Source organism: Belonocnema kinseyi, chromosome 7 (assembly GCF_010883055.1).
Source record: "Belonocnema kinseyi isolate 2016_QV_RU_SX_M_011 chromosome 7, B_treatae_v1, whole genome shotgun sequence".
Classification (NCBI taxonomy): domain Eukaryota; kingdom Metazoa; phylum Arthropoda; class Insecta; order Hymenoptera; family Cynipidae; genus Belonocnema; species Belonocnema kinseyi.
This window is the reverse complement of record NC_046663.1, coordinates 86,796,044-86,810,044: the sequence shown is the minus strand read 5'-3', so window position 1 is coordinate 86,810,044 and position 14,001 is coordinate 86,796,044. Positions and strand designations below refer to the sequence as shown.

At 33.4% G+C, this 14,001-nt stretch overlaps 1 protein-coding gene across 2 annotated transcripts in view; it reads left to right on the top strand.

Annotated features, from left to right (window-relative positions):
• Window positions 1-11,117, top strand: part of LOC117176923 — a 29,527-nt gene extending 18,410 nt beyond the window's left edge. For both annotated transcript variants that reach the window (XM_033367319.1, XM_033367320.1), the window contains 3 exons: window positions 7,834-8,127; window positions 8,457-8,597; window positions 10,068-11,117. In XM_033367319.1, coding sequence (XP_033223210.1) covers window positions 7,834-8,127; window positions 8,457-8,597; window positions 10,068-10,340 — 708 coding nt within the window. In that variant the 3' untranslated portion in view covers window positions 10,341-11,117. The remainder of the gene's footprint in view (window positions 1-7,833; window positions 8,128-8,456; window positions 8,598-10,067) is intronic.
• Window positions 11,118-14,001: the final 2,884 nt, after the last annotated feature.

The following is a 14,001-nucleotide window of genomic DNA, read 5'->3' as shown; positions in this document are numbered from 1 at the left end:
ATAACATAATTCAGATCTCTTTATATTATTCGTTAAAGTGACATGATAATTCGTAATTGCAGCATCCAGAAACTGTACAGAATAGCGACTGGATCGGTAAAAACTGCTGATCCGCAGGTCAGCACCATTTGAGAATCGGTACTAGTAACCATCATTGATAGCCATACTTATTTGCCTATAATTGTAACGTTTGCTGAACTGTCATGTTGTCATTATACGTACTAGGAAGATCGGTAGATTTAACTTGGTTTTTAGTAAAACGTAAGGTTCTTTTTTCTGCGTGCGGGAACCTATATATAAACCTATATAGGAACAATATATGTTTCACCTACAGCCCGTGTAGAAAATGCACTAATATTCACTACTTTAAACAGGGAACTGGCCGGGTGTTATAAAGTTTAACTTGACTAGAAAATGTTATGCATTCTCTTGTCAGGGGGTGGTAGGGTTGCCTCTGTTTTCTTTCTAGGCAATCACAGGGAAGTTTAGAAAGGTCTTAACTTAGAATTTAGACAAGCACTACTAAAATACGAAAGGTATCTCCCGAAATTTGTCAGTATCTATAAAAATGGAATTTGTAATAAATTATAATCATAGCAGTCTTTATTTATACAATAAATTCAAACTATGTACATAGGAAACACGGGACTAGGCATGCCATCCTAACTTGGGTGAGCAGGGTAGATTTCACGGGAGGGATGAGAATTCTATGAGTGGGGAGAGTCGCTATCTTACGATGAGCCACTTGATTATAGCACAAACATTTTTTTGCCGACCAACTGTGCAAGAAAATATAAACATATGGGCGCTGCCATGTTTGTCTCGGGACATCAAAATATGGCGGACCTCCCCATCATTGCATCAACCCCGCAATGGCAATCTTAGTCACGTGTTTCCTATGACCACGATTCAAACCCTGACGGATAGACACGCAGTACCGTGTCCATGCCAATGCAGCCTATGTTTAATAGCATTATGCTCTAAAAATTTAAATCTTTCTGAGGTTGATGACTATAAGCCTTTTATTATTGGTTATTTTATTATTATTTACGGAATCATGGAAAGAAAAAGGAGCGTTACACCAAATAAGGAGCAAACTTCCCGACTGAAAAAAATTGCGCACTAAGCAATCGACAATAGTGGACGAAAGTAACAATCAGAAGGCGAAAGAGAGGTTATGCATGTTCAGTATGACACTCGTGAAAGTAATTTATCCTAAAGATAATAAATGTTCGAAAAGTGAGGTATGGAGAAGAAAATAGAAGTGTAGAAGTATATAAGAGTTCAGTTACATTGTATAAAAATAATTTATAGACTGTGTTGCAATTACCGTTCTGCAATGCGATTCAAAAACAATAAATAAAATATATTGTTCATAATAATTTAACGTTTCTTGTTGTTCGTTTACACGGTGTAAACAATTAATTTACAATTTAATATTTTCTTAATCGCAGAAGAACTTTAATTGTAATTATTACGAAATCTCGCAAATCATAACACATCACCACATAACCTATAATCAAATTAGGAATTGTTAGGGAAATAGAGCAAGGATCTAGAAGGCGCCTTGCTTTTTAGTCGGGCAACAGAAAGGTACCCTCAGTCGAATCTGGTCAGAAATTCTAGGCTAGTGCCTTTTCTACAAAGCGTGACGTTCTTCTCGGGTTCTTTCCACATTTCCCGTTGAGCGCCGTAATAAAGTTAGGGCAAAATAACTAGCACCCTATCAAACCCAAGTCGCAATTCCTGCACGGGAGGTGCCACCTATAGGAAATGACGTAGGATTCTATATAGGATCCTATACAGGTTCCTGTATTGAACCATGTGCAGATGTGCAGTAGTATTCTATCGCACCTACGATTGCACAGAAGTATTTTTGGTCCTCCAGGTGCATCTCGAAACATACGCACCATTAGGTATCATTTAGTACCTTATTAGGCAGGGTTCTATACAGGAAATACATAGAATCCTATGTTATTTCCTATAGGTGGCACCTATAAGTGAAACATATTGGTGAAACATATAGGATCCTATGTAGATTCTATATAAGAACCTATATAGAAACCTACACAGGAATTTTCAGTAGGGTATGCACCTAGTTCGCTGCGATGCTTTCTGATCAATAAAATTCCTCGCATTCCAGATTTTCGCTGACCCTGCACTTCACAAGCAAAGCTATAATTAAATATATGGTTTCATATTTAAATTAAAAAGAAATGTGGTTTATCTCGAAACGTAATTAGTAATATTTCGCGCGGGTAAATGAAATAATCAAATGTCAGAATGGAAGTTTTAAGGAACATATGTAGAAGCTAATAAACACTCAATAAATTAGGATTAAAAGTAGAAGCGATTTTCACTTATCATTAGATTTATCACTTATTATATGAACATTAAAAACAAGACGCGTGCGAGTTTAGAAAAGTACGAGATGTCTGATCCAGAATCAAGATCGAGAGTGTATCTTTGCTGCTAATTAATGAGAGGCCTCTCGTTTGATAATTAACGGAGCAAAGCCGACCTCGTTTCGTGCGAGCCACGGAGTCTCGCTCGAGACGATCGCTTATTCGAAGAGTTTTGGCGAAGAAGCGGTTCGGGCGTTTCAGCGTCCAAAGAAATCGTTTGGCTCGCGGAGAAAGTTCAATGCCAAGGCTAATGCGGTCAGGGCACAACGTGAAATTTTTTTAACATGTCTCTCTCCCTTTCAATACATTTAACTATGTGCACCTATAAATTCAAACTTACTCTCTCGAATCTCTGATTCAGGTGTGGCACTTTGATATCTTGACCGTGAATCACCAATAGTGAAAACGCAAATCACATTAAAATTTTTTCAGAGGAATTTGAAGATAAGATAATATTATTATATGCTTTAGGAAGCAATTAAGTGAAAGGGAAGCAAAAACTTTAAACAATTCGAGTCTTATGGGAACATTTTCTAATCTTGTTTAGTTTTTAAAGAGGCGATTAAATTAGTTTCATGCCCAAAACTTTATGCAAAAACTATACAAATTACGATTCATTTCAATTTCTTCTGCAACTATATTCGGACAAACTGTTGAAAAATCGAAGAATTTTATTTCGTAAACAATGATTTTTAGTAGAACCTATATTTAAAAAAACGTATAGAAAGTTTCACAAGAAAGTATTGTACGCAGGGTGTCTACCGACCCAGGAAAAGGGGAAATTGGTTGGGAATTTCCCGCGTAGAAAAATAATGGGGTTCTAATGGGACCCAACATAAACCGTCTAATCGCTAATTTTGCGCTATTTGAACTGTTTTCTAAATCTGTTTTTATTTTGCACAAAATATTTCTATTAGAGGTGCTCACCAAATATAATTGCACAGATGTACTCTCTAAATCAGTGAAATTTCACTGATTGTCAGTAAAATTTCACTGATTCAAATAGCTAGAAATGGGTCACTGACAATCAATGAAAGTTTACTTATTGATTCAGTGTAACAACCACTTTTGAGTGTTGGCAGCACTGCACCGTGTCAATATAGCAATAAAAAAAATATATATTTCAGTACATTCAATTAAAGAATCATAGCAAAAACTTAAAACCCATAAATATGATCAAATATTAAAAAAGGTGAAAAGTTCTAATGATTTTAAATGATCAAAGAATTGTTCAAATCGTATTAACTGCACAGAAAAAACTACAGTTAAATTTTGTTGCATGTAAAATTTCCCGATCTTAAATTTTACCTGCTATTTGGCGAAAGTTTATTCTGCGATGGAATAAAAGCTGTCGTCTGCTACAGCGTCCTTAGCAGAAATGGGAAAACAGCAAAAAGTAATTGAATTCAAGCTTCACCGAGCTTATCAGAATAATTTTGATATCGTCTACTGCGTCACGCTAAAGTGAGAAAATTTCAGTAAAACATGTAGAATCAGCAACAGAAAAAGTAAAAAAATTGGTTCTTACTGATATATCTCCTCCGAAACAAATTACACTATTGTAGACGAATTATAACTTATTAATTACCATTTAGCAAAAAGCGCAAAAACTACTGACAGATGGGAATCGCCATTTCGCTCCAATTTAATCAAGTTAAACGACGATAGATAGCGCTGGCGTCCTAATTCTCGCTACACCTCGAATAAAAATGGAGCGATTATAAGGCGAAAGATTATCCAGGCACGGTTAAAAATCGGAAATTATCTTCGATTCATGTAAAGTTTATCTGGCAATCATTTTTTCTGTGTGTGCAGCTTTGAGATTTTTTGGATCCCTGATTTTGAATATTATACTGAAAATCCAAAATTCAAAATGGCGGATGCCAACTTGAAATTTGTATTCAATTTTTATAAAATCGTGTCTGTAGGGATTTAACGGGATACTAATAGCAAATATAATTTAAAAAAATCAAAATTCAAGATGGCGAATCCATAATGGCGGACGGAAACCAATAATTTATGCAATTTTTATGAAACTGTGTTTATATATATATTTTCAACAACCGCAAGTCAAAGCATATCAAAGCGGTTTCATTTCAAAGGCTTAGAAGTGCAAGTAAAAGCTATAGATATGATCGCCAAATGAAAGGATATGCAAGGGTCAAAATAATCGACTTTGAAGTTGATGAATTAAAAAAAATAACAATTTGTCTCATAAACAAAGCAATTACTTCATAGGGTCGGAGTATAAATGATTCAATTTCATTTTAAAACCCTACTTGCGGGTCTAGAAAATTGTCATATACACTGATAAAATAGCTAGTTGAGCCAACTATTTAGTTAGTAAGATATGGTACTGCTATGTTATTTGTCGATACTGCAATTTTATTAGTTCGTACAACAATTCCATAAGTTGCAGTAACTATTCAGTTAGTACCAGCAACTAAGTTTACATTCTCCTAAAACACTTTTCACATATCATTATATAATTAATGTCGACAAATAATCTTGCAGGTTGCACTGCGATTTCAATATCAAGTGTATATAAAACTTGGATGGTATGTAAGAATTACATTATGAATAATTAATTAATGTTAAATAGCACTAGGATTGCACTAGATTTGACCGCCCAGATTAAACGGTCTCTACACAGAAAAACTATTGCCTATAAAATTAGGCATTATAATATTGATCATTACAAAAGTTCAATGGCAAGCTAATATAAATATACCATAAATTTGATAATTGCTATTTAGAGGTAGAAAGATTAATATTTTTTATCGTAGATTGAAGTCACAAACAAGTGATAATCACAAATTAAATAATAAAACCGTAGTTGCATTAACTAGTATAGTTTAAATAACAAAAGTTGCACAATAGGTGCGAAAAATTAACATTTTCAATGATAAATCTCATAATTTGTTTTATCATAGGAAAATATCTTCGATCTGCTGCCCGGAGACCCACCCGTGTTCGATTCCCGCTAAGGCTGATTTCTGCTAACAGTGAATGCGAATTTATTTTTATTTTGCTCTTTCAACCATGGCAGTTTTTCCTATTTTCTATAGAAAAAAAATAGAAATACGTAAAATGAACATAGGAAGAATGTTTTTACTATTGTGTTTTGTAAAATTCACAGTCTTTCCTTGGCATTATAGAAACTTTCTTTTGGTATAAGTGTAATTATTTGATTCATTTTTATTATATTCGAAACAGTTTCATATTCACAATATTAATTCTTGAAATAGTGATGCTATATCCAGGCTTGCTATTGTCTTATTGTAAAAATAAATATAACAATATCAAATTTTACAACCGAAAGTTTCTCCGTGTGCAAAGCCATATTTGGATCCCATCAAAAACTTTCTTTATAATGAAAGGCTAAATTGTACCAGTACGTGACCTGATTAGATAGTCTAGAATAAACGGACATGACGATGCCAGACTTGCGCCCCATTTGGCTGAATTCTGTCACCAAATTTTTCCACACGGGTTTGTACATATTGAAAGATACGGAAAATTTTTTAATTTTTAATTTATTTTTTTAATGAATTTCCAATCGTATTACGGTCTTTACAGAGGTCCGATGCATTGGAAGAAAAAAGTTTCCTACCATTTTACGTTTTATTTCCGGTTAATTGCTGGCTCTCACCAAATTGTTCACGATCATTGAAATTAAAAAGTTCGAACTCTTTAAACTGCAATTTTTTTCATTTTAAGTAATTAAATCAAAATTAAAATTGAGGGCTCAAAGTGGAACTCTTTTGAATTTAAAACTTTTAAAACTCAAGCTTACAATTTTTATTTAAACGCTCAATAATTTACACGTAAATATATAGAATAGAAGCTCTTAACATTATGGACAATTTAAAATCAAATTCTGTTAAACTACAACATTTGAAATTGTGAAGTTTTATAAATTGAACAGTGAAAAGATGTCTGGTTAAATTTGTGCTTAAAATTGAATAAATCAAAAACTTTCTAAATATTTTGAAAAATTATAATATTTTGAATCAATTTTAACTTAGAAATATTTAATATGTCGTTAAACGACTCACAGAACTATTTTAAACTATTCAGAGATTTTTGTAGACTGAGTTGCAATCAAAAGAAGTGAGGGGCCTCAACTTAATTACCGATTCAGGAAATTTTAAAAAAATTTGGTGGTGCGTAGTTGAGAAAAATGAGTTGATATTAAAAATACCCCAGTACTGTATCTGAGATATTTACTGTCGCCTAATGAACTATTGAAAACCCTTTCATGTTCTCTCATGATCGAGCAATACCTATATTTATAACTGTTTTCAAAATATATTGTTCATCTTATCTATATGAGGAAAACTTTTTAAATATTGGAAATACAATAGGGCTGTATATGGTGTATTTGATCGCACTTTTTGGAGACGCATTTATTGACCTATTGAAGAACCTTTCATGAGTTCTTATGATCTAGAAATACAAAATATTTTATTTCCCTTTTTTATAAGATGAAAACTTTTTCAATATTGGGAGAATAACACTACTGTATTTGATGCAATTGTTCCTTCCATCGAGAGGCGTCGATTTACCCAATAACGAAATTTGTTTGAATTTAAAATATAGCTATAGCACTACTGCAAGTTAAAATGTTGTTCTTTATAACATAACCCCTTGATTGACCTTTTGATGATTTCTACGACTTTCAGAAAATGCAATTTTTTTGTTAGACAGAAACATAAACTTGAAAAATATTTAGTGTGCATTTTTGTTTCGTATAGAGCAAAACGTCCCTCAATGAGGAAGCAAATTTATTTCATATCCCTCAAGAAACAAAGTGCTCATCCAACGAGCACAAATAAATACATCCATAGTGAATATATCAGTACAATTAATTTTTTTAGAAAAAATATCTACTCAAGTCGCTCCACTGGGAATCGAACCACAGAACTTCCGATTGCCCGTTGGGTGCTTTTCCAATTAGAATATTAGAGAGATCGAGAGAGAAATCTACACTGATCGATAGTAACTAGTTCTGATGATAATACAGATTCCTTTTGAATATACCAATAATACTTCGCAGCGCTATTTTAATTTGGAACGCTTCCAATTTAATATGATTACATTAAACTGCTGATTTTTTAAAATCTTTTAAGTTGGTGTAATACATTTTTTAAATATATTAATTTTAAAATATATCGACAATAAACGATTTCATTTAGAAATTATACTTGGAAATAGTACTATTAAAAAAAAATGTTTCGAACAGTGACAATAGTGGCATGAGTCCGAGCCCCATAATAATAGAATTTCAGCTTGAACTGCAAGAAATAGAGCATTTCCCAATTAGTTCCGTGCATTACACAAGCCTCAGACCGCAACTCCAGTTGAAATTTCAGCATTATATGCCGAAAATTATCCGTTGCGTAATATACTTCTCCTAACTTTTCAGGGAGAGGACGGTCGTGCCGCAGAGGTCGAAGATGGATGGTCCAGACTTCTTGCGAGCATCGGGCTGCTGATCGCGAGTGTGGCTGAACTTCTGGTATCCGGGTACATCTGCGTGACCCTGACTCCCAAGCTCTGTGGCTGCTTGAGGTCCAACCCCGAGGATGAGAGCGATGGAAGGCTCAAGACTCGCAACATGGTTCACCAATGGGTAATCGCGCAAAACCACGTGGTGCCCAAGAACCATCAGCCGATCTACGTGGTTCAGCCGGTGATGCCGGTGCACCCTATAATTCAGGTAAATGCAGTAAATGCGGTAAATGGTTAAGAGTCTCCTCTTCTTTTTCCGCGGCAGCGATTATTTCTTTGGTGTTGTTGTTTTCTTGTTTGCATCACGGCGGAGAATCTTGACCTCTTCGTCGAGAGGAAGGGATAAGTCAGTGACACTATAGAAAGTTCAGCGGGCACGAGAGACGTTTCCCGCTCGAAACGCCGAGAGAAACGAGAGAAACTCTCGTAGACAGCCTCCGGCGATCGGATGCCTACATTTAGGAATTTCGAGGACGACCACTATTGACTCTGGAAAATGGCCGCGTAATGATCTCACGATTCCTTTCTTCCTTTCAGCGTCCTTATGGAATGCACCCGCCTGGGAAGTACCCTGCCGGCTTCGTGCCAGCCGGGACTCTTCCTCTAGCAGCTCCTGGGTACGGCGCCATGCCCATTTTCCCGCACATGGCCTACCCTAGTCGACCGCCCTCGCAAATGGTGAGTACTCAACGCAATCGTAATACCTTGCGGCTACCATCAGCCTACTCAGATTTTTATCAAGTTGTCCCAGAAAAAGTGCTCAGCCACAGAGATCGAAGACAAGACAAATAGACCAGCTGCAGGGCTCTCCTGTTATATTCTCAGATGAGTTTAGCCGTTAGCGAAATCGATCAACCAAGACACTTCCTCATCATTCTTTTTTCTGATTAAGATTATTTCCAGCAAGTTTTGATTACTATGGGATCATATTTTTACAGATCGAAAGATTAGGATATCTACTCATTGGAAAACCTTTAGATAAATTAAAATGCTCATGAACTAAACTATCTAAAGTAAAAAATTCTTGAGGAGTTAACCTCTAGAAACTTGTGCGTTCACCACATTTCAAAAGTTCAAAATAATTCGATATACTTTAAGAGAATTCAAAAGAATTAAAAAGAAATTTAATGATTAGGATGCATTCAAGTGGCTCTTCCGCTATAAGGCAGCCCTCAATCATATTGAAATTAATAGATATTATGAATACTGGGTTTAACATGTTGAGCAAAATTCTACAAAAAATTATACCATTACAGGTACTGATAACTTCTGATCTTTTGCAGTCCAAATCGTATGCACTACCAAAAAGATATTTACCAAAAAATGACATTTCAAACAAAATTTTCACTCAAAAATGGCGTCTGAAGGCCATATCCCCTAAACTAAACTATTAGATCTGACGCTAGTCTCGATTAAGTTCAACCAAAAATGCTGGCTCATCCACTTGGTTTGTTTTTGTTGGTGAGGAGGTATATACTTTACTTCCTTAGATCAAACACTAAAGGGTTTAGGCAAATAAAACTTCAGGATGGAGCTTTTTCAAGCCAAATTTAAAAAAAAAAATTTTCACAAAAAGTCAAAAACCAAGACATTTTATAGGGCCATCGAAATATTTTTTAATTTTATTTTAGTCTTATAATAGACGGGATCATCCTAAGAAAAGAGTTATCAAAGACGCGGGATATTCTAGGATATGATAACGCACAAATCGTACAATATTGAAAATGCAATAGACATCAATTTTCTCTCGTGGAAAAATATCGTTCCTGTCAGAGCCTAACGAGGCTAAAAAAATTTCCCATCAAACTAGGATTCAGCAACGTCTTTTCTTCCACTGCCATCGCGAGAAAGTTCTATATGCAGTTACAAATGACATTCTCCTGATTGAATATTTCCGGAAATAACAACGATGTAAATTGGTTTCGTATACAGAGAAATAAAGAGACTGAGAGAGAAATCAGACAAATGCATAGATATTTAAACTTTCTGTCATTTAGCGAAAAATCTGGCATGGGATTCGCGGTCCTGTTATTACTAACCAAAATAATTAATCACAATCTGTGACTTACCTAAGCTATAAATGCGTCAATGATTTAAAAAAGAATGTTAATAAAATACCAACCATAATGTAAGTATCTATTTGCTCAGGTGCGTCCAAGGCATAAGCGGCATTCCTCAGACGGAGAAGAAGGAACAGAACGGCGTCGCCACAGCGAAAATAAGAGTGAATCGTCAAAAAGGATGACATCGATTGGTGAAGATCAAATTGATTTGTCACAGACTTATACAGGATTAGACAAAAGAATTTCCGAGGAGTTCATATCTATTGCGATGGATCCAGATCGGAAATCCAAGGCCTCGAGCCACCACGGAAGCGAAATCGGTTCCGGTGCTGCTAAAATAAACGGCAACATGCACTGAATTCTAATCACCAGTTCGATCAGCTATCGTCTTATGTAAAGAAAACAACTTACCATTAAAGTTCCGATTGCGAAAGCACTCGAGAGATATTCCACTCAACTCCAGTTAAGTGGAACCATTCTCAAATCATTGTTCCCAAGTTCATTAATTCCATTTTTATCATTCCACATTTCTTTTAACAAAGGCGATCATTAAGTTACCAAAAGTTTTCCACCTGAAATATCGAAATGATTATTGTTATTTAAATACTACAATTTTCATGAATAAATTTAGACAATGAAGTTTGTAGTTTATATAACTTCAATGAAAGTACAAAACTAAAATATTAAAGATAGGTTAAAAACTCTGGAAGCTATAAGTTTTTATTTTAAAAATGACTATTTTTTTGTTAAGAATCTATTATGTTAAGAAAATATTTAGAGATTTAAACACAAAGTGAAAATCTTTCTATTCACTCAGTATCAACATACGACCTATTTCATTTAACCTTTCGATCTTTCGCAGCGCCATATAAACTGACCTTTTCATATTACTCTCGTCGATATTGTGCGTTCGATACACTTAGATACCTTTCGATATTTCAAATTTGGTGTTACAGCTCTTGGAGACTTGATTTCCAGAAATTGGGCATACTTATGAAATTAACAATAATAATTTCTCTCCAGAAATGTTTGCAAATAAAATGAAGCTTAATGTTTCAATAAAGAACACATTTTTGACAAGAGTGTCGCGAACTCTTTTGTACTCTGTAAAAATATCTAATTTTGTATATATTACATACTTACATACATTTAATATATGCTGTTACGAATAAATTTACAAGATTACTACTTTTACGAAAATATTATTTTTTCCTTTCAACCCACTTTTTCTCATATAATAGACTTGCTTCAGACTCACTTGGTGGTCTTATACATCGATTGTGTTCCACATAAACGGTATCGATGATCTTCATGCTCGCCCCGTATTTATTTTTCGAGAATTCAATTCTCTTTCGAGAGTCTTCTTCTGTTCCCAAACCATTCGGGGCACATGGAACTCGAGGACCTTTCTCTCAGTCACTAACTTTCGATATTTGTTCAAAAAGGTTTTCAAAGTTACATTCTTCTCCAGGAGACGATTCAATTCCTTCTCAAATCGGTCTTGCTTAAATACTTGGTGCATCTTCTCCTCGAGTTGGGTTGAATCTCTATCCATAGTCTCTTTTTTTAAATGTAATTATTTTAAGTAATCAGTGCTAATTTACCTAATAGGCAAAGGTAGGCAAATTTCAAGGGATACCACGTCGTAGGAACGCTCTAAAGTGAGACGAAAAAAATAAAAACCGACATTCAAAATATCTTGCAAGAGAAAATTCTTGACCGATTTAAAAAAAAAAACTAGCTTGATCAATAGCGCGCAACACATGTTATATAAATATAATTTTCCTATCACTTGAGAAAATTGCAAACAAATTTTGAAGATTTCGGATATTTCAAATCAAAGTTGCAACAAACAATTTAATTTTTAACGAAATATTTAAATTTTTAACCAAAAAAGATACGAAAAACATAATGCAAAATTGAAATTTGAGCCAAAAAAGATTTTAATATCAAATCAAATACAGTTGAGCTTATCTAAAAAAAATAAGAATTAACAAAAAAATAGTTTAATTCTCAATTAAAAAAGATTAATTTTCAACCAGTTGTCTTTTTACACAAAAAGAATCATTTTTTACAACCATAAAAATCATTTTCTACAAAATACTACCAAGAATTTGAAACGGCAATGATGAATCCTCAGTAACAAAATTAATTTTTAACAAGGTAGTTCAACTTTAACCAAGTAGTTGAATTTTCAACCAAAAAAGATGAATTTTCAGGGGAAAATATAATAGTTGATATTTCAATGAAAAAGATTGGACTTTTACTTTAAAAACAGTTGAATTCATCGAACAAAAAGAATTTTCAACAAAATAGTTGAATCCTCAAACAAAATCCTTTAATTTGCAACAAAATACATGAAATTTCGATTAAAATGATGAATCTTTAACCAAAATGATTAATTTTTAACAAAGTAGTTCAACTTCAACCAAATAGTTGAATTTACAACCAAAAAAGATGAATTCTGAACGAAAAATGTAATATTTGAAATTGACTTTTGAACAAAATACTTGATTATCCAACCAAGGAATTGAAATTCTAATTTAAAAACGACGAATTTTCTATAAAACAGTGAAATTTTCAACCGAAAAGACAAGTTTTTAACAAAAGAGGTAAATTTTCAACCACAGAGTTGAATTTATATCTGAAATGATAAATCTCGAAACAAAAAAGTTCATATTCAGGAAAGTAGTTCAACTTTTAACCAAGTAGTTCAATTTTTAACGAAAAGGATGAATTTCGAATGAAAAAATTAATATTTGATATTTAAACTAAAAAAAGAGATGAATTTTAAGTAAAAGAGTGAAATTTATCCCAAAAAAGTCAAAGTTTCAACAAAACAGTTGAATCGTTAACCAAAACAGACTAATTTTTAACCAAACAGTTGCAATTCTAACCAAAAAATATGACAATTGTACCAAAAGAGATGATTTTTTTTTTAATCTGTTAAACTAACTCAAATTATTCCTAAAATTTATAACAGTCTTACAGAATCAAAAAATCGCTTAAAAATATTCCAGATTTTCTTCCAGGTTTTTATAAATTTTTTGAAATCTTCAAAAATATACACTTGATTTGAAAAAATTTGAAAAGTTTTTAAATTTTAAATTGTTTTGGGATTTTTTCCAAACTTCTAAATATATTTTTTAATGATTCGAACTTTTCATAACGTTTTTTAATAATCTTCTGAAATTAATACAATTGTGTTTATATCTTCGAGATTTTAGTTACATTTTTCGAAATCATTTGAAATGTAATTTTTCAAAGTAAAAATTTTTGGACATTTTCCCAGGAATCTTAAGAAAATTGTATATTCTCTTGAAATCTTTCAAAATTCTTAAAAAGCTTCTTTTTTTGAAATTTTAAAAATCTACACTTCGTTTTAAATTTTGTGGAAACTTGACATGTTTGAAATTACTTTTACATCTTTTCAAAACTAATAAATATCTTTCAAACCAGTCTTAAGTTTTCCTATAATTGGATTAAATCCTGAAAATTAAACAAAAACTTTCTTAAGATCTTCCATTTTCTTTTTCGACATAATTTGATATCTTCAAAACTTAAAATTATAAAAAATAATACCTAAATCATTTTCAAAATTTCAAGAAATCTTATGATGGGTACCGGTAATTTTTCCCCCCAATACCCGTGCCGGAACATGCGACTTACATGCTCATTCAGAAGAAACTAAATTGGTGTTTTCTTAATTGGTGAAGTCACAGCGAAGTAATGTGACATTTAGTCCTCTAGAGAACTAAGTAATACCATGCGCATCTTTAGTCTACCCCCTCTCCCTGTAACTGCGCATCGCAACTTAGATTCTTCTGAACGAGCGTGGTCGATCGCTCCGGAAAGCGGTGATTGGGGAAAGCATAGTGTGCAACAAACGGAATGCATCGATTACTAACTCGCATGATTTACGTACGAGGGTAGTTCAATAAGTCCTTAGAATGACCAACAGATGGCGCGCGAATCGCTCCAAATCATCTGTTTTCAGTCAGCACCACTCCCGACTAGAT